This window comes from Tasmannia lanceolata, unplaced genomic scaffold (genome assembly GCF_043159265.1).
Source record: "Tasmannia lanceolata isolate RefF3 unplaced genomic scaffold, GAP_Taslan_0.1 ptg000016l, whole genome shotgun sequence".
Taxonomy (NCBI): domain Eukaryota; kingdom Viridiplantae; phylum Streptophyta; class Magnoliopsida; order Canellales; family Winteraceae; genus Tasmannia; species Tasmannia lanceolata.
Window position 1 is genome coordinate 4,612,494 of NW_027518693.1, and position 24,564 is coordinate 4,637,057.

The following is a 24,564-nucleotide window of genomic DNA, read 5'->3' on the forward strand; positions in this document are numbered from 1 at the left end:
TTCTATAGCATCAACATATGCAGGAGCCCATTGCTCTTGAACCGTGATGGGCCTCATCTTCATATTGTGAGGTATGTCAATCATGGAAGCTAACGTTGCTAAGGCATCGGCGAATCTATTCTTCAACCTTGGCAAATAACTGAAAGTGACGCGTTGAAATTGCTTAGCGAGAATATCCAAGTATTCATGATATGGCAATAGCTTTTCTTCTTTGGTTCTCCACTCTCCTTGAGTTTGGCAAATGATTAGCTTCGAATCTCCATATACGTCAAGATTCTCTATGCCTAAGGCCAATGCAGCCTCAAGCCCAACAATGCATGCTTCATATTCTGCCATATTGTTGGTGCAATTGAATTGTAACTTAACGGCAACGGGGACATGCTCATTTCGAGGCGACACAAGCAATGCCCCTACTCCTTGTCCTGTTTGGTTTGCTGCTCCATCAAAATAGAGGGTCCAACCAGTTTCTGGATATTCATCTTCAACCATCATGATCTCTTCATCTGGGAACATCGGCTTGAAATGCTGACTTTCTTCTCGGGGTGCTTCCGCCAATTGTTCAGCAATGGCTCGGCCCTTTACTGATTTTTGGGTTACATGAGTGATGTCAAATTCAGACAACAATAATAACCATCTGGCAGTCCTGCCTGTCAGGGCTGGTTTTTCAAAGAGATATTTCAGAGGATCCATCCTCGACAAAAGCAGGACCTTATGTGATAAAAGGTAATGCCTGAGTCGCTGAGTGGCCCAAACTAAGGCTAAGCAGGTTTTTTCTAGGACAGTATACTTCTGTTCATACTCCAACATCTTCTTGCTAAGATAATACACAGCCTTTTCATGCTTGGTTTCTGGATCTTGCTGTGCTAACATACAACCCATTGTGGTTTCTGTTACTGACAAGTAAAGCAGCAATGGATGCCCCGGTATCACTGGTGCTACTATCGGTGGCTCAGACAAACTTTGCTTTATCTTTTCAAAGGCCTGCTGACATTCCTCTGTCCATTCTTTGGAAGAGTTCTTCTTTAAGAGCTTAAAGATAGGTTCACAAGTTGATGTCAGATGAGCGATGAATCGCCTTAGGAACTGTATCCTTCCTAGGAATCCCCGAATTTCCTTCTCGGTTCTAGGCGGTGGCATCTCCTGGATAGCCTTAATCTTCTGAGGATCTACCTCTATACCCCTTTGACTCACCATAAATCCAAGCAACTTACCGGAGGTAACCCCGAACACACACTTGCTAGGATTCAGGCGAAGCTGGTATTTGAGAATTCTTTCAAAGAACTTCTTAAGGTTCGGGATATGATCTTTCCTTTCCTTGGCTTTTACAATCATATCATCGACATAAACTTCGACTTCTCTATGTATCATGTCATGGAGCAAGGCTGTAGCTGCTCTTTGGTATGTCGCACCGGCATTCTTAAGACCAAATGGCATTACCCGATAGCAATATGTCCCCCATTGTGTAATGAACGAGGTCTTAGCCATGTCCTCGGGTGCCATCTTAATTTGATTATAGCCCGAGAAACCATCCATGAAAGATAGTAATTCATGCCCGGCCGTATTGTCCACCAAGATATCGATATGTGGTAGAGGGAAATCATCTTTTGGACTTGCCTTGTTCAAATCCCTGAAATCTACACACATTCTCACCTTTCCATCTTTCTTCGGTACAGGTACTATATTTGCGAGCCATTCTGGATATTCCACCACTTGCAGAAATCCAGCATTCAACTGCTTAGTAACCTCTTCTTCTACTTTCAGGACCCACTCAGGCTTCATTCTCCTTAGCTTCTGCTTTTTAGGTTTAATCCCAGGCAATAAAGGTAGCTTGTGCTGAACAATGTCTTCGCTCAACCCGGGCATATCTTTGTAGGACCAGGCAAAAACTTCTTTATATTCCTTAAGTAGGTTTATTAATTCATCGCGCTCTTCAGATGATAGAGTATTTCCAATTCGTATTTCCTGTATTAAATCTTCTGTTCCGATGTTTATAATTTCGATTTCATCTTTAAGAGGCTGGGCTCGGCGCTCCTCCTCTTGTTTGAGCATATGCTGCAATTCAAGGGGAGTTTCGTTGATCCCCCCTTCCTCATCTGAGGAGGGAGTGTTATCATTATTATTAAAGTCAGAAGCAAACACAGAGACATACTGAGAATCAGATTTCATTGAATTGAAAGAAGTTACATCATTATCATTGGACTCATCCTGAACAGGTTCAGGATTCACATAGTAAATAAACTCAGAAAATGACTCGCCTGGACTAGGCACTGACACTGATTCACTCGACTTGACTAGACTTGACTTAGCAATAAAATAAGATGGAAAAACATCAGAACTCCAGTTTGAAAGATTTTCTGTTGCAGGTGCAATCTGACTCTGAGGTTCAGTAAAGGTATCATTACTCTGAATAACTGCCACTAGCACATCTTCACAATCTGTCTCTTCTTGTTCTTCAGAATAGTAATCAACATCAGGCACATTTTCTTCAAACAAAGATTCCAGCACATCTGGCTCAAGGTAGACTAACCAGTCCTCAACAGTTTTCTCAACATAATATATCGGCGGTTCTGTTTCTGGGAGAGCAAGGCCACTGAATATTTCAAAACCGGGTATCATGATCCCTGTCACTGAGTCATACCATGGTTCAGAAAACCCATAGTATGGAAAGGTCTCACCTTCTTTGATAAAATGACCATTCATTGATAAGGGATATGGAGCCATTAGGAGTACCCTTCCGATGTGGCGGATTTCTTCCTTCAATTTCAACAATTTTTCCATGGCTTCCTCCTCCTCTTCAGTAGGTACATATCCAAGACCGAAAATTCCATGGTTTGCTTTGATTGGGCGCCAGTGAGATGCCTTGCTTGGATCACGGCCCAAATTCATACCAGGGAAGTAGTTCATTTTTCTCATCATCTTGGCCACCACAGAACTGATGGCGAACGGCAAACACAACTCCTCCCGAGAGGCATCCTTGTAAGAGATAACAGCAACCTCGAATGCGAAACCATTCAAGTTGTAGTCATCTGCTTTTGCAACTGGAAGGATGAAAGTTTCTCCTGTTATTTGCCCTATTTCTGGCTCTTCATCACCTCTAACAGTGAACAACTTCCCATCTTTGATGAACTTCAATTTTTGGTGAAGGGTTGAAGCGACAGCACCTTCCTTATGCAACCAGGGACGTCCTAGAAGCATATTGAACGAGGCTTTGATATCAATAACTTGAAACTCAACCTCAAATTCTTGACCGCCCATAACGATCTTGGTGGTGAGGACTCCGACCACATTTCTTCGGGTGTTGTCATATGCGAGGATACCAAGGGTTGATTCGGCAAAATCAGTGGGACCGAAACCCAAGGTAATGGCAGTTCTTAATGGACACACATTCAACGCGGATCCGTTATCTACCAACACAGATGGTACTTTCTTGCCTCCACAGATAATAGTGATATGAAGAGCTCTAGCATGATTCCGACCTTGAGGAGGCAGCTCTTGATCTGAGAAACTAATGGCCCTGGTGGCCTGGGTTAGAGCAACAACTTCAGCCAGTTGCTCCGGAGATATCTCTGAGGATACCTGTGTTGTATTCAATTCTTTTAACACAGCCTCTCTGTGTTTCTTTGATGCTATCAATAATCCCCATACAGATATAACAGCCTGAGTTTTCTTTAACTGCTGCACAACTTCATCATCTGGATCTTTCACATATTGCGGCTCCTCTCCTCGAGCCAATGCCCCTGGATTTTCGACTCTCAATTCAACAGGTTTGAAAATTCTTCCGCCCCTTGTCACATGTCTGACTTCATCCAATTCAGGCTCATCATAAGTGATAATTTGAGGGACTTGTGGCTCATAGGTGATTACCAAGGGAGGTACAGACTCTCTTAGGTGTGATTCATCACAGAATATGATTTGGGGTTCAGAGATGGGTTCTAAGGCACATATGAGGGTAAGAGGGTCAAACTCAGGATCTCCTATGGTTATGGCATTAACGGCAGCAGGAGGATTTGCATGACCAGGTAATGGGTTTTGGGTGACATTGGGTCTTGGCTGGAATGCAATGACTTTCTCATCAATGAGTTTCTGGATTCTAAATTTCAAGGCAATGCAGTTGTCAGTAAGATGACCAGGACCTCTGTGGTACTCACAGTGTAGGTCAGCTCGCCAACTTGCAGGTAGAGGATTGGGGGGAGGCCGGATGGCAGGTAAGGTTATGCGACCTGAAGCAAGACACTGCTTAAGCACCTCTGAAGATGGAATGGGAAGAGGGGTAAATTCTACCCGGGTTTGTTGCCGAGGTGCGGTTGCGGTTTGAGCATAGTCCATTACTAAAGGTTCTTGGGACCTAGAGGATTGAGCATTGGAACGGGAAATACTATTGACTTGGGCTGGAGGGGACTTTTTGAAATCTCTGGGGTTTGGGTTGCTACGGTTGAATACACCTTGAGCCATAGCCTCCTCTATCTGGGTGCCAGCCACGATGAAGTGTTTGAAGTCTGGATAGTATTGCAAAGACATGTGATACTGGAGCTGGGGGGAAATATTTTTCATGATTATCTGGACTTGTTCTTCCTCAGACGGGCGCTCCATCATCTGAGCTGCTATTCTCCTCCATCTTTTCACAAAAATCAAAAAGGATTCCCTCAAGTCTTGCTTTGTTCTCTCTAAATCCTTTCTGGTGATTTCTGTCCCATCATCATATTTGAATTGCCTGATGAACTGCTCGCCGATATCCTTCCATGTCCTGTAACGAGTCTTGTCCAAGACCATGAACCATCTCCTCGCAACCTTGGTTAGGAAAACTGGGAACAATTGAGCCATTTGCTCAGAAGATAAGCCTTGAGGCTGACACATGATGGTGAACATTTGCAAATGTGTGATTGGACAACCCACACCATCATATTTGTCGAAATCGGGCATTTGAAAATTGGCAGGAAGGCGAATTTCGGGAAATAAAGTAAGATCACTTGGATTGAAACCACCCTGGTCTTGAAACTGAATGCCTTGAACTTTCCTGGTAAGAGTCTCTAATTTCTCCATAACAGACTTATCAACCATGGACTGAGAAGGCCTACTGTGATTCTCGCTGTACTGCTCTTTTTCTAAGTCTTCTTCGACTTTATCAGGGATATTGATGAACACTGTTTGGGCAGGTGCTACTGGAGTAGCTGCTTGGCGCATAGGCCCTTTATCCTTGGACAACGACGGTTCCAACTTTTCAGAAAGCTGAGCCTTGATAACTCGGTTTTCTTCTTTGAGTTCTTGAAGCTGTTGGAGAATCAAGGTAAGAGTATCGGTAATAGCAGCGGGTGGAAGACCATCTTGGTTGTCTGCCATTGGTGAGGATGAGGACGGGAAAGAAGGAGATGCTGGGGTTCTTAGAGAAGGTGGCGGAGAAACAGATTTCCTCTCTAACCTCGAAGAGACCCGAACCCAAGGAGTATTAGGGTTAGCTATGATGTTTATTGCCCTGTAATATCCGAAAGACATATTTTAAAATCAGAGAGAAGAATAGACGATGATGCACACATAGACAAAGATAATGAAAGAGAAGGATGGACTTTATTGATCAATCATTAAAATTTGAGTACATGGTTCAATCTTTCAAAGATAAACATGGAACTAAGCATTCTTTTTAGACTTCTTCTTCGGACGACAATCTTCCTCAACTGACTCCTTTAAAGGTTTGATGATTCTTGCATCCCAAGCAGATGAAACAGCTTTGACAATCTTGGGCTTGAGACCCTCAGGCGGATAGAAATGATGAAGGGGAGGCACAATGGATTGCTCCCTTCCATACTGACGCTGAATCCTGGCAGGAACATAAAAGGAAGTCTTTTTGAGACCAAGAAGGCGAACGTAGTTAGCTTCTCCGGTGTTGAAGACAGCTTCTTGGATTCCGGGAATTTGCCAATAAATCTGATCTTCTTGGCGAGAATTTAACCATTCAACCCAATCGCTTTTATGATCGAAAGAAACATCATGACGCCATTCACTGAAGGTGTATAACGTATGATCAAAATGGACAGGAGCTGCAATTTTTAGCTTGTGGCATAACCACACTTGAAGTAATGCAGGACATCCTGAGAAAGACCCAACGAAAGAGCGAATATAAGAGCTTGGACCTGAACTGGCACGAAGGTGAGCCATATCATCCAATCCATTGAAAGTTTCTGCAAGCATAGTAGGAATTGGATTGGCGCCACGATCCATTTGATCAACGAGGTCCAGAAGAACAGCTGACGCAAAGCGAGAAGGCTGGACAGTGAGGAACCTAGCAAAGGAGCAGAATCTCAAAGCGCGCCGTCGAGCTTTTTGAATATCAACAGCACCAATGTATCCAACAGGAGGGTAAATGTCAATCAGTCGCTGCATGGACACTTTTTGGCCTTTCATGAAAGAGTTCATGGATTCATCTGGATTATCCATCAAGCAAAGGAACAAAGGACGATAATCTGGAACACAGGATGGCTTCACTAGAGGGCCATCCACAGGATATTCCAATAAGGCACACCATTCTTCAAAGGTGGGACACATTTCTTGGTTGCCAAAATGGAAGACATGATGATCGGGATCCCAACACTCTGATGCGGCATAGAGTAATCCCCAATCGAGCTTGATGGTTGCCACGTAGCCGAAGAGATTTTTCTCTTGTTCACTTATGGCGTAGATATGGGATTCTCTTAATGTACCACGGATCCAATCAAGAATTGTACGAGTAGACATAGTGCCCGTAAGCCAAGAGAAGGGATATAAGAATGATCAGGATTACATGAACACGAGATTGGGATAAGTTCCTGCCAGTACAAGGAAAGTATGAATACATGATCGAATCATACGATAGAAGAATGAAAGGCATACGATCGAAAGATTAGATGAGATAGCATAAGATTGCTTTCAACGGATAGATCAAGAATGACTAATCCTATGAGATCTTTGGAAATGATAGGATTTATATCCTAACCCCTAAAGGAAATTTTTTTTTTAATCTCGCACATTTTAACAGTGTGACCTGAAGGCATCAACCCTAATCCTAATCAAGCGGAGTGGAGAGAGGATCTCGACTCATGACTTTGTTCGTGTACCTAGGACCGATCGTAGCCATTGGAAGATGGTCTACGGCCTAATCTAGACACAAATAGGTAGGATATCCTAAACTAGGCTCACACACGTGATACACATGTGTTCGTATACTACATGCATGTGTGGGTTAATCTAGGGGTAAGGCCAAGAGTTCCCTTAGCGCGAATCCCTGTTCGATATACTGTACCAGTGTCCGGCGTATCAGTACGTGAACAAGAGATCCGTTTACGTACCATAAAGGTACCAGGCTAAGGGTGGAATGCTTCTCTAGCACAGAGGCACCAGGTGATGAAATCCCAGTCAACCATGCTAGATAACACTCCGGGTTCCTAAAATAGGACGTGTGTGCACGTGAGATGCAAGAGTTTAGATGCAAGTGATGTAAGTGTGTGCAATATGTTTGCGCAATCTATGATGCCTTCAGGTTTTGTTAAATTAAGTTTGAGTAAAATGTGATGAGAAAATAAAACAAGACAAACTAATCTAACAAGTATAGAGTTTTTATGAGCCATTTAAAATTAAATTCAAATGAATTATCTTTTGAAGTTTTAATGAAGTTAGGTGATCCCCAGCAGAGTCGCCAGACTGTGGTACCCTGGTCCCGCGAGAGGGGTGTGGGGCGCGAGCCGCCGCTCTCTCTCTCTTGGTCTCTCGTATCCACGCGATTGGCGTGTGCATTTTATTATTGATTTGAATTAATCTTTCCTGTGAACTTGGGATCACTAAGGCAATCCGAATTCCACACGAAAGAGACTGACAGAGTCGCCACCTAGATGTGGGATCTAGGACCCGTAATTAACCAGAAATCTAGACTCGCTACCTGGTTACGAGAATGGAAGGTATGGGGAGTTATCCACCACATGCACCATTCTTGCCCGATAATCGGTCTTCGATTCCAAAAGCTAACTCTTTTAAATTTATTTTAAATGGCTCATTCAACTCTATGTTAAAGTGCGAACTAAGTGACATGCATCCTAACATCTAATTTCAATGTGAATCCTAAATGTGTATCTTGATTTATTAATTTGTCTGGATTCAATCGAAGTGAAAGTTCTCATAAAATTCTAATTTCATGGAAAGTCCTAAGTGATTTGATTAAGCATTTACAAGAAAATTAATATACAAAACACCACAATTTGTTGTGGTGCCGACTCGCGGGTGGTATGCCGTCAGACATCCAAGCTGCCTACGTACCCAAGCCTCACTGGGATCAGAGTCGACGTAGTTCGGTGCACCTAAGCTAAGCTACATATGCCTAACTCAACTAGGACACCGATCTAGACGGGATTGACTGTTTCAACAGTTTTAAGAGAAGTTATTTAATTCAAGTTGAGGATTTTATTATCTTAGGATTTCATCGAAGATGCTATATGATCCTATCTAAATGCAAGTTGTCCCTTAGACTAATGCAGGTTAGCCTACATCCTAGTTTACTAGGCTTGTCCTAGGGAAAAACTGGATGACTAGTGTAACTTGACCTATGGCACGGTTGCTATACATAGCAAGCGTCCGTGATGAGGCTGGACTCCTAACTCTAGGACTCCCTAAAACTTAGGACACAACACGACACGACACCATTGTTCCTAAATTGGGCTCTAAGGGTTCTTACGACGGAAACCATAATCCAATGGTTCCGAGAGACACGAGATGAATCGAGATGATGAATAGTGTGAGGGAATGGGAAAGATAGAGAAAGGTGCGACTGAACTTGGGAGTGCCAAATTGCCTACGTACCCCGTGATGGGGATCAAGCCACACGTAGTTCCACTGGCGAGGTTGCTTGGATTTTGGAAGACAGAATTGGTATTTGTATCTGGAATCGGGTTTGCATTTGAGCATTGGACTTGAGATTCAGAAACATTGATCTAGCAATGGGATTTTGGAATTGGGAATTTGCATCAAAGAATTGAGCATATAGGAATCATCAAGGGTTTGAATTTTCGGAATTCAAAGTGGGCGGGCTTATGAGATTCGGCCAAATGGATTCAGACATGTGACTCGGATTGTGTTGGGATATTACTTGGTTGGATTGGGTTAATGGTTAGGGTCAAGTGAGTCGGGTCTAAGTTAGGAGCAAACCCGAGACTAGCCATGGTCTAACTAGGAGGAAGCAGGGTACAAACCAGGGTGCGGACCAGGGTGCACCAGGGTGCGAACCAGCAGGGAACCAGGGTGCGAACCAGCAGGGGAACCAGGGTGCAACCAGCAGGGAACCTGGGTGCAACCAGCAGCGAACCTGGGTGCGAACCAGCAGGGAACCAGGGTGCGAACCAGCAGGGGAACCAGGGTGCAACCAGGAGGGAACCTGGGTGCAACCAGCAGCGAACTTGGGTGCAACCAGGGTCTAACCAGAGTGCGAACCAGCAGGGAACCAGGGTGCGAACCAATATCGAACCAGGGTGCGAACCAGTAGGGAACCAGGGTGCAACCAGCAGGGAACCAGGGTGCAACCAGTAGGGAACCAGGGTGCAACCAGCAGGGGAACCAGGGTGCGAATCAGTAGGGAACCAGGGTGCAACCAGCATCGAACCTGGGTGCAACCAGCAGCGAACCTGGGTGCAACCAGGGTCTAACCAGAGGCTAACCAGGGGGAAAACGGACCCTACATGCTTCCTAACATGGTTTTTCTTTTAAAGTAAAAGATATGCATGAAAACAAACCCTACATAGAATTGAAATAAATGCCTACCTCTTTGGAAACCCACTTTGTGTTTGATTTTTCTTCGATGTTAATTCCTTGAAGATGATTCCTTGCTTGATAATGACTGCTTTTGATATATATCACCCAACGTATAAAATCACCCGATCCGGCAAGGATGGCCGAACCCTTGAAGAGATGAGGGAGAGGGATGAATTTTCTAAGAGAGGGGTTCTTTTTTCTTCTCTTGGATGGTGGGATGAGAGGGTATTTATAGGAGAATGGGATAGGAGGTTAGGTGAGGTTAGGTGGTTTTGGATGGTTAGGATGAGAGGATGAGGTTAGGTAAGGTTAGGTGGGGTTAGGTAAGGTTAGGTGAGGTTAGGTGAGGTTTGGATGGTTAGGATGAGAGGAGAGGTTATGTGAGGTTAGGTGAGGTTTGGATGGTTAGGATGAGAGGAGAGGTTAGGTGGTTTTGGATGGTTAGACCCAGGTCAAGATCTGCCATTGATCTAACGATTTACGGAAATCGGGTCTCGGAATGGAATCAGGGTCCGGGCTATGAAGTGACCCTAGCTTATTTTGTCCTGATTGATGATTCGTAAAGTCAGATCAAGATATTAATGACCTAAAACATATAAATCAATGATAGAGGGGGTTCTCACATGGATTTAACACACTAATTTCTTTGTTGATTAAAACAAAACAAAATGGGGTGTCTACACTATCCAGCGGCTGGTCTGGACTAATTAATGTTGTTTATCATTTTATGATTGCTATAGATTGTGTATTTCTTCTATTGAAAATTCTTCTTTGCTTAGCACTTGATTTATTTTTATAGGAATAAAATGGAATTTGCGATTATCTGGTAGCCTTTTCTTCTCTTTTTGATAGACTAACACAGTCTTATAGATTTCTGTTAAATTTCTTTAGATACTGGAATCCCCTCTCATTGCGAGGGCGATGAAGGCGCTAGCCCAAGCCCATCCTTAGGGGACTTGCTCAGTCCAAGTTGCATACCCCTCCTTTGTATATAGGAGACTTGCCCAGTCTCATTCTCTTGCTAACCCTCCTCTTTGTGCGTCGTTTGGTTTTGGGAGAACACCCTACTCGGCTTGGCTTCATACCCCTATCCTATATGGGTATCTGGTTGCACATTTGTTGCACCCTAGGGCTAGGTAGCTGTCCGGCCCGGCTGGGTGTTTTACCTTTGCCAAATATGCACAGGGTCTTTTATTCCTTTTTTACGTCATTTGTGTCTCGGAGACAAGCCTTGTCTCATGTAGAGAGTTTCCCCTTTAGGAGGCTTACCTAGCCTCATGTTAGAGTGGCCTCCTCTTTTAGAGTGAGTCTTTGACTCGGTAGTGTTATTAGAGAGTCTCTGACTCATTTGTTCCTCCTCTCTAGTGTTATTAGTTAGGAGTTTTTCCATTAGAGACTAACTCAGTCATATAGAGCCTTCCCTGCTTAGGATCTTAGATTATTTTCTCTGTTCTTGGGGCACTATCTTTCTTGTTGTGGTTTGTCTCTTTGAGACGCCAGTTTCTTGTTGTGGATCGTCTCTTTGAGGCGTTAGTTTCTTGTTCGGGGTTTCCCCTTTGGATTTAGGGCTTTGCCCTAGTTTGTGGTTGTTCTTGTGTGTTCCCTGGAAGATTGAAAACATTTAAAGGTTTAGAGCATTGGAAAAGCTTTAAAATCCAAAAACATTAGAAATTTGAAACTCAAAAACATTTAAAAACTTTAAAAATATCAAAAACATTTGAAAAACATAAAAAATTTTAAAAAAAAAATCTAAAATGTTGAGTGTTTCTTTTATAAGCGTAGTTTGAGAGTTCGTTTCGAACTACGTTGGCTTGATCCTCTTCCACGAGGTACGTAGTGCAGCTTGGGATACATATCCCAAGTCCAGCCAAACTTTGTAAATAAAAATGCTTTAACCCTTCAACTTTAAAACCTTGTTTTTAACAAAAATCTTTCTCTAGAGAGTTAGGAGTTTGTCCTAGATAGAGAGTTTTAGAGTTAGGAGTTCGTCTTTGATTTGTTGTGTGCTTGTTTGTGTTTGTTTTAGAGTTAGGGGTTTGTCCTAGCTAGGAGTGCCTCCGTCCGGTTAGTTGGCGATTCACATCGCCGACTGATGACTAGGTCTTGGATACGTTAGCAATCCTATTGTTTTCCTTAGGGCACAGCCTAGTTACACATAGGTTGTAGGAACTACCTGCATTAGCTTAGGGCTAACTTGCATTTAGTTAGGGCATATAGGGTGTCCTAAAATATACAATCCATTTGGAATTTAAATAATCGCGCAATAAACTTTAATAAATAGTCCGGTCTTTTAGATCGAGTCTAGGATAGAGGTCTAGGTGTCTTAGGCATCCTAGCTTAGAATAGGTGCGAAGAACTACGTTGCCTTGATTCTCGTGGAGGCGGGGATACGTAGGCTTCTTTGGATGAATACCAGACCATCCGAGGACTCGGGCTAAATCATTTAGAGTCTTAGGATTTGTTGTGTTGTTATATTGTATATTTTGTTGTGTTTTCTTACTTTCTTGTGCAAACCTTATACCTGTAGTTGTAGCATGCATGTGTTCGTCCACCAGAACTTAGACACCAGTTAGGTATGTCACTCATAACCTAGCAATCATTAGGCGACACATCTTTTATTTTATTTTATGGGTGTTTATTATCTTTATCCTCAGGAAATGCATGCTTAGGTAGACGACTCCTGAGGATTGTTCCCATTTCACATGATTTTCGCCTAAAACTCTTCAAGGTTAATAATAAATGGCATAAGAGACCAAGTGTTCGCACTCGGGCGAATTGGGGGCGCTCTTCGGACCTTCTCCATTCGTCATCAGGCACGGACCTTTTGTATCTCTGGTTATCCATTGCAAACAGAGCATTTGTTTTGGTTCCATGGCGTGTCCATGGATGGCGACTCTGAGTTATTTTCGGATATATCTTGGTTTCGAGCCCTGGCTCCGGATCAGGATGTATCTCTTTTCTTTTTATATCGCCACTCATGCTATGCTGTGAGGGTGGCATCCGTTTTCGAGAGTTCCTTGGCAGAGCTCTCCTCCATCGTGGAGATCTTTGAGGATTGCAGGAGGGATCTCGCGTCCCCTCGGCGCACCCGTCCTCGGATCGGGGTCCACAGGCTGGCGACTCTGCTGGGGAGTTCTTGGAACATTGCCTAACTCTATAGAAATGCCATTTTTACTAACTTTGGAGAAATTTGAGCTAAAATCATTTTAAATGGGAATTCTATCGTTAGAATCCAGGGGCACCAGATAGGTGCGTAATTAAAACAAGGGATTCACACACTGCACATCATGCATTTTCATATTTGTTATTTGTTTCATTGTTTTTATTGTTTTTTATTATTGGCTCCACGGGATAGATATAATGCGTGCCTCATGGGATATCACTATCCAGATGGTGCTGTTGTATCTATTACCAAGCTATGCGCCGGTGCTGCAGCCGTAAACACTAGGTGTACTTGTGTTTACAGCAGCCGATGAGCAATGAAGCATACTATGTATAACACTAGGTGTACTTGTGTTATACATATTAGGTATGTTTCATACGCATAGTACCCTTTAGATTGAGTCCGGAGCCTTACTTTGTTTTATATATTATGTATATACTTACTGGCCTAGTGAAATCCAACTAAGAAGTACCTGTGTTTATATACATCTGTATTGCATTCATATAGGGTCGAACGTGTGTTGCTTACACATGTGGAGCTTAGAGTTAGGAGCCTTGTCCCATTTGTAGACTATGGTAGCTCACTTTATGTGGCTACAGCGCGGTCCTAGTACACTCACTGGTCTGTCGCGAGTCGAGACTTTCTCGACTCCGTTAGATAGATTAGGGCTGGTGCCCCTGGTTAGGGTGTATATATATATATATATGTATATATATGTGTGTATAGTGTGTTATTCTTAGATTAGGGCTTATCCTTTCGAATAAGGTTTCTTTATCTATTTCAGTCATACCATTCTTTCAGACCCGGTCAATGACTCTTGCTCTTGCTTGGTCATCCTCCAGATCGCGGTCTACCCTGTCATCTTTATCATATGATTATTCCTGTATTTCGGATTTATATCCGTTTTGTCGGCTGTCTGATCAGGGCCTACTTTCCACTGAGGTTTTCTGGTCTATTATCACCGATTAGAGTTTGTTCACTATTTCTTTCTTGGATCAGGCTGATGATTCTTGTTCACCACCTTTTATAGCCTGTGTTCATTTCTTGATTCTTTGTTATCCATTCTTCTTGCTAGCTGTTAGACCAGGGCCTGTCTATCAATGAAGTTTTCTGGTTTATCCATTAGCCACATTGTTTCATTCCCCAGCCTTCGGACCTGGTCAGAAATTTTCCTCTATCATTATTCTGACTATGGTCTGCCTTTTGTCTCTCGAGTGTATAGTTGTGTCGTTCCTTTGTACATAACTTATTTGCTGAGTCGATTTCTAGTTACCTTCTTGTACCTACACCATTTGTTGAGTTGATTGTCTAGATTAGGACCCATTTTCGGTGGGTATTCCTGGTCTAATTCATCATATCTACATTCTCTTGATTTGGTTGGTGTCATTTCCCTTGCCATTGTTGAAACCATAATCTGTCATCTCGTCCTCAGATTGTACATATCTCTTGTGTGTATATGATTCTGTCGGTTGATTAGATTAGGACCCATTTCTAGTGGGGATTCCTGGTTTAATCAATTATATGTACATTCTTTCGGATTCACCTGACGGGTGGCCCGTACTTGTCACTCTCATGGCCACAGTCTACTTGCTGCCCTTTTGATTGTATATCCATTCTTTGTTGTGTTTTAGATCTGGTCGATGGCTTGTCCGATGTCTCTATAGCCATGATATATCTTTGGTCACAAATCCAACCCATGACCAAGCGTCGTCATTAGTGGTCAGCCCTTCGTGCGATTATATCTCCATGGTGACCATATTCTGCTTGCTGATTGTGTGCTTATCTTGCCATCATTATTTGAGTGCAAGTATCCTTGCTGAGAGTCCTACATTACTGAGTTTCTATTCATTTACCCTTATGTTGAGTTGTGAGGATCACCCTATATAGTCGTCATGTTGCCGGATTTTACTCAACTCATTTTCAGTGTGATCGCTATCCTTTAGGATTATTGATAAGTCATGTGCTTACCCTACAATGATCCTTCTTACAGTTCTGCTGTTAGTTTTATTCAAGGGAGAGATGTGTTTGTATTATCTCTTGTTTCAACTTGTGTATAACATTTCCATAAGATTGCCTCATACTAAAGTCAGTGTCTGTCAATTCCATGACATGAGTCTGACCTAATTCACCTTACCCGTTGACAGCATCAGTTTTCCCTCACCCTGCTCAGACAAAATGGCCATATCTGAAGATTTCCTAAAGAAAATGCAAGAATCGGTAATGAACCTATCTAGGGAGTTCTCTAATGTGAAGGACGATTTCAACCAGCTGAAAAACCTAGGTAATGAGAACTCTTTGACCTCTGAGGACTCTGTAGTCCAAAATCCTCCTCCTCTGATCTCTGTTCCTGTCCAGGCCATTGTAGAACCAATCAGTGGTTCTAAAGACAAGGAACATGTTGACGAGAAGAATCTGCCACCTCCCACTGCCGTAAGAAAAGAGGAAGAACTTGCAAAAGAAGTTGAGAAATTACCTTCTATGGTCTCTGTTCCTATGCCAGCCGCAGTAGCGCGTCTTGATGATTTTAAAGGTAAGCAACATGTTGAAAAGGAGTGTCTTCTAACTCCTACTTCAGAAGAAAAGGCGAAAGAACTTGTTAAAGAGCTTAAGAAGTTAACCTTTGATCAACAGAATGTGAAGAACCCAAAGAGCGATAACAAACCTGTTGTTTATTCCAAGAAGATCGGCGGTATTGAGTCATCTCATCAGGCATCTCAAATTGTCATGCATAAGTCTGATGAAGTAGAAGAGAAATTAGTAAAGAAACCTAAGAAGATATTCACTCAATTGCCGAGACCTCCAGCAGTCATTCTCCGAAAACTTGTTAAGGATGGGCAGTTGAAACTTATGGCTCCAAAGCCACCACCTAAGGTTCTTCCAAGGTTCTACAACAAGGATGAATACTGTTAATATCATCAAGGCCCTGGTCACATCACTAATTGTTGTCGCTCTCTCAGATTTGCAATCCAAGACCTCATAGATAGAGATCGTCCCATTTGGCCCGGGTTTAATGCTACACAGCATCCTTTGCCAAGACATGTTGCAATTTCTTCAGCTGGTACTAAAGCTAACTCGATGGTTGAGCCTTTTGAGGATCCCATTATCACCGCTCATCCCACCTTTGAGTTAGGGAGTTCTTCAGTTACAAATTTGGGAGTGTCAGAGTTTGAGATGTCAGGAGGTGGTTATATGCCAGAAAGAATATCACCACTGCCAGTTATTGAAGATCAGCTTAACCCAGATCGACAAGATTTGCGCCAGGGTTGAACCCCTAGTCATTAATATCATGGAGGAAGGAGTACTACTCATAAATTTCCAGTGCCGGTTCATCATTATTGAAGAAGTGTCCTGTGTTGTCAGGTTTGTCTTTCGTTGAGTGTACATCAACTTTTCTCTCGCAAAGTTGGTAAGTCATATTGTGTTGATGTCAAAAAAAAAAAAAAGAAAAAAAGAAAAAAAAAAAAGGGGGGAGTGTATGTCATGTCTGTCAGTCTTCTCATCAAATTAGTTTTTTTTTGTTTCCTGTCAAATCAAATGTAAAGCCCATAGAGGCGTGTCTATGAGTCATTAATGCAATCGAAAGTTTTCAATTCAATAAAGTTGTTACTTTTGTATCTCGGATATCTTATTGATTCGCTCTTAGATTTAATGTTTAAATAACTAAAGACCCCCTTCTCGGATGAGAATGCAGACGAAATTCACCTCGAGATCTGAAAGATAGTCAAACGAGAGGAAGAGCATCGAGCATAGCCACTTGAAGAAGAAATCGAAGCCATTGATAGTGGTATCGAAATCCAAAACTCGAGAAAGATGGAATGGCAAAACTTTATCTCCCGAGGAGCGCAAAGAATTGATAAACCTGTTTAGGGGGGTTTAAGGTAGTCTTGATTGATCCTATAAGGATAAACCAGGGGGAATGCCCTGTCATTGCTCAAAGCAAGATTTCATTGGCTTTAAACATCCAGTTGAAAAGTGTAGATTTTAAAGAGCGAAACATCAGACATCCTTTGGAGCTGATGAAATATTGAGAGAAGAGTTTCTGGCAAGGAAGTATGATAAATTTGAGTCCTAAAAAAAAAAAAAAGAAAAAAAAAAAGAAGAAAGACAAGGGGTTGTGAAACCTTAAGCATAAATTCAAGATCTTCGATGTGGGAATGGAGCACAGCGGTTGAAGTTTTGCCTGAAAAACCGTCAGACTCTTCGAAAAAATTTTCATAGTCTTTGACCCTTAAGCAAAAGAGCTTGTACATCAAATACGCCAGGAGGCCATCCTTGAACGTCTGAACTTTTATAGCCAAAATCCTAATGTTTTAAAATCCATTTGTAAACCCTTTCGGCCAAAAAGTCAAATCAAACCATTTTTTTTTCTAACCATATTATAAACCCGGGGCATTTATGCACCCGAACTACGTCGGACCTGATCCCCATTTCTTCAGGGGTACGTAGGCAACTTGATTAATTCAAGTTCGGTCAAAGCCTTGGGATAAAATCCCTTTCAAAATTTTGAAGCTAAATGCTACACCATTCTTTGAAAAATCCCAAAGCGAACTACGCGGATCTGATCCTCCATTTTTGGGGTACGTAGGTAGTCTGGCTAGACCAGATTCGGTCCAAATCGTTTGAACTTTAAATATCACACCCTTTTGAACCTAAGCCTACCTAGAAAGTCCTTCTAGTGCAAGCGAAATTTGAGACAAGTGGTCTTTTAGACTGAAAACTTGGAAAACAAAAGTTATGACTTCTTTTGAAGAGAGAAATCAAGGAGACAGAGAAGCAACCTCTACACAGGGCAGGATCCTGGAATCCGAGTAGTGTCGACAAGACTTGCTTTGATATCTTTTTTTAAACTAGGGGCATTAAGACTGAGCAATCCGAAGGGGTTAATAACCATGACGGAAATCCCGATGGAGGAAATTAGAGCCTTTTGACTTGGTTTTCGAGATTACTCGGAGGGTGGCTGACCTTACCATTTAAAAAATAACCCATTTTATCTAAAGGTGAATCAAAAGTGAGTTGAGTTCTTTGAATAATGTACATCTTCTTTGATAGAGTCCTTGGGAGTCTGTCCTTCATTTATATTTGTTTTCTTTCAAGGTCTAAGTTGTCCGGCACTGAAAGGAAGGGATGTATACCTTTCAAAATGAAAGACCCTAGTTTAGGTATCCTGTTCGGACAGGCTGAATATGTCAAGTTTCAAACAGTTGGTGTCGGAAAGAGCGAACCTCACATAGTGGTCAATGAGAGGAGAAGTCTTTGAGCTTAGCCATTATCCCATCTTTATTCCAAAGAAAGAACCCATGCAAATCCAAAATTTCTTTATCTATCCTTGTTCTACTCTCCTTGAGACTCTTGTCATGGAAGTGCAATACACTAGGGGCATCTTTTATGACTTGCGTCATAAAAGATATCAAACATCAAAGGCAATCAGTGCTAGTGTTTACAGCAAGTTGAAGTAACAGAGATGCGAGCACGTCTTGAGCTAAATCTCCGAGCTCTTCAAATGAGCCCTCTTTCTTGAAAGAGTCAATTCCCAAAGAAAATCAATTTCCCCACCGGAGTTTAGAATTTGCTCCCGCAACCTTCAAACCTCAGCAGAATGCTTTTCACTTGTTAAAGAAGGGTAAACACCTGAAAGCCCCGTCAAGTACTTAAGTCTGATCCTCAGCAAGGAACTCATACTTCCAATTTTCTTGGCAAGAGAAAGCTAATTCCAGAAAAATCTAAAAAATCCAAAAATCAATTCTCCATTCAATAAATTAGTCCTCTATATTCATTCAAGGCTCTTCGTGGTCTACCATTTAGGAATACCATGGACCCTTGCTTCCCGAGTGGCTCTTCGTGATCTGACTTTCGAGTTATATCACGGACCCACTATCCATACTCATTCTATTCATCTCCATTGCTTGTCATTATCCTTGTTCATCCTTGGCTCTTCATGGTCTACCAGTCAGGTACACCATGAACCCTTGCTCCCTGAGTGGCTCTTCGTGATGTGTCGTCTCAGATATATCATGGACCCACTATTCATAGTTATTCCATTCATATCTTTTACATGTCATTGATCCTTTCCTTAATCATTGCTTCCTTGGCTCTTCATGGCTTATTACCATGGACCCTTGATTCCTTCTTTCTTGGCTCTTCACGGCTTATCACCGTGGACCCTTGATCCTTGCTTCCTTGGCTCTTCATGGCTTATTACCATGGACCCTTGATTCTTTCTTTCTTGGCTCTTCACGGCTCATCACCGTGGACCCTTGATCCTTGCTTCCTTGGCTCTTCATGGCTTATTACCATGGACCCTTGATTCCTTCTTTCTTGGCTCTTCACGGCTTATCGCCATGGACCCTTAATCAAAATTTTCATTCAACTGTTGTTCTTTCTTGTCTAGTTTGGTAAAGAGTTGGACCGCAACTCTATCTGGTTATTTTTGTTGTTCGTAATGAAAGCCTGAGTCATGTTTTACATGATTCGTTGTTCTGCAGTATACCGCTGCCCGCGTGTGGATTTAGGTAACCGCCGCCCACGTGTGGATTTAGGTATGCCTGCGTTTGTTTCTTTGGTATGTTACTATGTTATGTTTGGTGAGAGTTTCTCTCACCAATATATTTTGATTGCCGAGTTATGTGTCCCGCGTTTTACCAAATTACTCATAAGTCATGTTGAATGTTGAAATTTCAAAACCAAAATCCATTTTACCCTTGTAAGCACCGTTTTAAAACCAGAAAACCCAAAAATTTGTTTTGCTTTTTTTTTTTCGGGTCGATCAAAATGCGTTGTCTGTTCAGCTTTGCCATTCGCGTGTTGTACACGCTCTGCCAAAGAGGGGCATCTGTAGACACCCCATTTTGACTGGCCCCTTTTCCGCGAAATCGAATAAATTTCTGAAATTGAGCGTAGCCCCAAAGTTGAGTCGAAGTCCCGAAATCAATTTTTGAACCCTGAAACTGTGCTCTGACTGTGAAAATCCAAGAATCGAAGCCCAAATTTCTGAAGGATCCGAACCCCATAAATTGACTCAGGTCGCACCCCAACCCATGTATTGGGTTCAAGTTGCCCATAATACAAGGAAATGCGAAAGGGGAGTGAATTATTCAGCCATCGTGTGCCCATATCATTTTCCTGCAAGAAGCAAAAAAGAAAATATTTGCCCCCTGTTTTCTGTTTGACCCCCCCTGTTGGTATGAAAAATTATTGAAATACATTAGAAGAGGGGCTGTCCAAGGGAGAAGTAGGGGGGTCGAAGTCATCATCTCATTTTTATAAAATCCAGCGAACAAGGGTTTGGGAAGGAGAGGATTTTCGGTTTTGTTTTCAGAGGAAACCCTAGCCGCAAAGAGGGAGGAGAGGGAGAAGGAGAAGGAGCTCGCCCCATCGCCATCTTCCCCAACCGTCCGGCCATCCTTGCGGGAATCGGGCCAAACCCATTCTCTCCGGCCCCATGCCATCTTCTCCGGGCCTCCGGTCATCTTCCCCGGCCTCTCCCTCGCCGCCGATCGTCCCCATCCCCTCCATAGTCACCCATCTCCTCACTTCCACATCCACCGCCACTGGAAACCCATTTCCCTAACCCAAACCCTTTCAAACCCTTGAAACCCTCTGCAACCCACCTCCACTCCTCAAAACGCCCGTCTCCTCCGATCTCCCTAGCCGGAATCCGGCACCCTTATCCATCCCCATCTCCGACAGCCACTCCCAAACCCACCTCCATTTTTCAGAAACCCCCAATCCCCACCACCATGCTCCGGCCATTAATCCATCTCCTTCTTTTCTCTGCTCGAGCCTCCACCCTCATCCATTTTATTATTTTTCACGTCCACATCAGCACCACCTCCGCCGATCCGATGACCACCGACCGCCACCATCTTCTATCTCTGTAACCCACAACCATCTTCTCCAATCGTACCCTCCACTTCACAGCCACCACCTCCACCGCCTCTGCAAACCAAAACCCAAACCCATCTCATTCTCCTCCACCTTCAGTACCACACAGCCGAGAGAGAATAACAGAGAGGGGGAGAATAACAGAAAAAAAAAGAGAGAGAGGGATTTCGGCTGTCTTCTCCGACGAGCTCCGCACCTCTTCACCACAGCCACCACCGGAGCTCCGGCCACATATCCCCTGTTGTTTTTTATCCAAAACCCAACTCCACCCAAACCCACTGCAAACCCATATTTTCGGTCAAACCCTCTTCCATACAAAACCCATTACTATCTTCCCCTGTTTTCTCCATCCCACCATTTTCCAGACCAAAACCCATTTGGTTCCCTGTTCATTCAATTTCACCCTTTGATTCCACTTTCAATTACCCAATCCAATCCTCATTCCTCTAGTCAGCCATCTTCATTTTTTCCTTTTCCTTGCTCTAATAGACCCCAATGCCATTTCCATCACTATAAATCTTTACCTCCATCTTAAATCCACCTCCATCATAGGCCCTTGTTACCCTTACCAGTAGCTCGCACGGAAGAAAAGAGAGAACTAAGTCCTCTCATCTTTTGGTCTTCATCTCCGGCCATCCCATTAGAATCCGAGCGCTATCACGCGAATCCGGTTGTCTCGCCATCGGCTACCAAGCCCATAAGCCTCATCAGCCCTTGATTTCTTCAGTCAGGTAATTTATCCCCCTTCTGTCCATGCTCTGTGATTGTCAGTTGTCCTCCTTGGTTGTGTTTCTTCTTATGTCAGTCACTGGATTTGTCAAGTTCTGAAATTTTGCCCAATTATTTCTATTTTGTTTTCTTCCTTGACTTTGTGATTATGGCCATGCGAAATAGTTGTATACACACCCATTCATTCGTATTTGGAGCTGTATACACTGCTTTCTGTATTTCTGTGCTTGCAAGTTGGTATCGAGTTACTAAGGTTTGAAGTTGTGATAAGTCCCCACATAGCAGCTCATTGATTACTCTTTAACTGTTTTCAAATCACTTTGGTTCATTAGTGGTCGAATTATAATGTCTAAGTGTAATTTTGGGTGGATATAGCTCCCCTTTATGGAAGCTTTACATCCTTTTTGTACATCAAACGGTTTTGAATCTTTGGGTACATGTGTTAAAAGCATTTCTAATGTCTGTTAGGTGCCTGTTCTTCATGATGATAGTGTCATAATCAGATATAAAATGAGCCCGTCTTTATGTTTTATGGCTCACCGCTTCATACTTGGATCTGCACAAGTTGATGTCCCCTGTATGCACTGATATTTTTAATAAATTGGAATTATCATAATCTTTTGATATTTTTTATATTCTTCTCTTGTACTAATCTTTGAGTTAGGTTTTGAAGATGATAATAAATGGACTGCTCAGGTGAGACTCTCTTGAGGTTCATAAACTTATTTTTTATTTAAATAAATTGTTTAATTGAAGAAGGAAATCAGATGACTACTCTATTCGATGTTATCGACATGAGTACTGTTTGATTTCAAGGCGGTTTGTAGGAATATTATCATGTGTATTATGATATCAGATGATTACTTTAGCATCATCTGATTTCATCCCCATATTGGGGTGGTGTTTGTGGTTGGGCATAGAAGTGTTTGATATTGTTTTCTTTTACTTTATTAGGCTATCCAGCGGCTGGTCTGGACTAATTAATGTTGTTTATCATTTTATGATTGCTATAGATTGTGTATTTCTTCTATTGAAAATTCTTCTTTGCTTAGCACTTGATTTATTTTTATAGGAATAAAATGGAATTTGCGATTATCTGGTAGCCTTTTCTTCTCTTTTTGATAGACTAACACAGTCTTATAGATTTCTGTTAAATTTCTTTAGATACTGGAATCCCCTCTCATTGCGAGGGCGATGAAGGCGCTAGCCCAAGCCCATCCTTAGGGGACTTGCTCAGTCCAAGTTGCATACCCCTCCTTTGTATATAGGAGACTTGCCCAGTCTCATTCTCTTGCTAACCCTCCTCTTTGTGCGTCGTTTGGTTTTGGGAGAACACCCTACTCGGCTTGGCTTCATACCCCTATCCTATATGGGTATCTGGTTGCACATTTGTTGCACCCTAGGGCTAGGTAGCTGTCCGGCCCGGCTGGGTGTTTTACCTTTGCCAAATATGCACAGGGTCTTTTATTCCTTTTTTACGTCATTTGTGTCTCGGAGACAAGCCTTGTCTCATGTAGAGAGTTTCCCCTTTAGGAGGCTTACCTAGCCTCATGTTAGAGTGGCCTCCTCTTTTAGAGTGAGTCTTTGACTCGGTAGTGTTATTAGAGAGTCTCTGACTCATTTGTTCCTCCTCTCTAGTGTTATTAGTTAGGAGTTTTTCCATTAGAGACTAACTCAGTCATATAGAGCCTTCCCTGCTTAGGATCTTAGATTATTTTCTCTGTTCTTGGGGCACTATCTTTCTTGTTGTGGTTTGTCTCTTTGAGACGCCAGTTTCTTGTTGTGGATCGTCTCTTTGAGGCGTTAGTTTCTTGTTCGGGGTTTCCCCTTTGGATTTAGGGCTTTGCCCTAGTTTGTGGTTGTTCTTGTGTGTTCCCTGGAAGATTGAAAACATTTAAAGGTTTAGAGCATTGGAAAAGCTTTAAAATCCAAAAACATTAGAAATTTGAAACTCAAAAACATTTAAAAACTTTAAAAATATCAAAAACATTTGAAAAACATAAAAAATTTTAAAAAAAAAATCTAAAATGTTGAGTGTTTCTTTTATAAGCGTAGTTTGAGAGTTCGTTTCGAACTACGTTGGCTTGATCCTCTTCCACGAGGTACGTAGTGCAGCTTGGGATACATATCCCAAGTCCAGCCAAACTTTGTAAATAAAAATGCTTTAACCCTTCAACTTTAAAACCTTGTTTTTAACAAAAATCTTTCTCTAGAGAGTTAGGAGTTTGTCCTAGATAGAGAGTTTTAGAGTTAGGAGTTCGTCTTTGATTTGTTGTGTGCTTGTTTGTGTTTGTTTTAGAGTTAGGGGTTTGTCCTAGCTAGGAGTGCCTCCGTCCGGTTAGTTGGCGATTCACATCGCCGACTGATGACTAGGTCTTGGATACGTTAGCAATCCTATTGTTTTCCTTAGGGCACAGCCTAGTTACACATAGGTTGTAGGAACTACCTGCATTAGCTTAGGGCTAACTTGCATTTAGTTAGGGCATATAGGGTGTCCTAAAATATACAATCCATTTGGAATTTAAATAATCGCGCAATAAACTTTAATAAATAGTCCGGTCTTTTAGATCGAGTCTAGGATAGAGGTCTAGGTGTCTTAGGCATCCTAGCTTAGAATAGGTGCGAAGAACTACGTTGCCTTGATTCTCGTGGAGGCGGGGATACGTAGGCTTCTTTGGATGAATACCAGACCATCCGAGGACTCGGGCTAAATCATTTAGAGTCTTAGGATTTGTTGTGTTGTTATATTGTATATTTTGTTGTGTTTTCTTACTTTCTTGTGCAAACCTTATACCTGTAGTTGTAGCATGCATGTGTTCGTCCACCAGAACTTAGACACCAGTTAGGTATGTCACTCATAACCTAGCAATCATTAGGCGACACATCTTTTATTTTATTTTATGGGTGTTTATTATCTTTATCCTCAGGAAATGCATGCTTAGGTAGACGACTCCTGAGGATTGTTCCCATTTCACATGATTTTCGCCTAAAACTCTTCAAGGTTAATAATAAATGGCATAAGAGACCAA

The 24,564-nt window shown here is 42.3% G+C and overlaps 1 protein-coding gene across 1 annotated transcript in view; it reads right to left on the reverse strand.

The window, feature by feature from the left end:
* LOC143848896 (uncharacterized) overlaps nt 1-10,403 on the reverse strand; it is a 50,751-nt gene extending 40,348 nt beyond the window's left edge. The window contains exons 1-2 of the mRNA XM_077357951.1: nt 9,772-10,403; nt 4,282-5,470 (exon numbers count right to left, since the gene is read on the reverse strand). Coding sequence (XP_077214066.1) covers nt 4,282-5,337 — 1,056 coding nt within the window. The 5' untranslated portion in view covers nt 5,338-5,470; nt 9,772-10,403. The remainder of the gene's footprint in view (nt 1-4,281; nt 5,471-9,771) is intronic.
* Between the last annotated feature and the right edge of the window lie 14,161 nt (nt 10,404-24,564).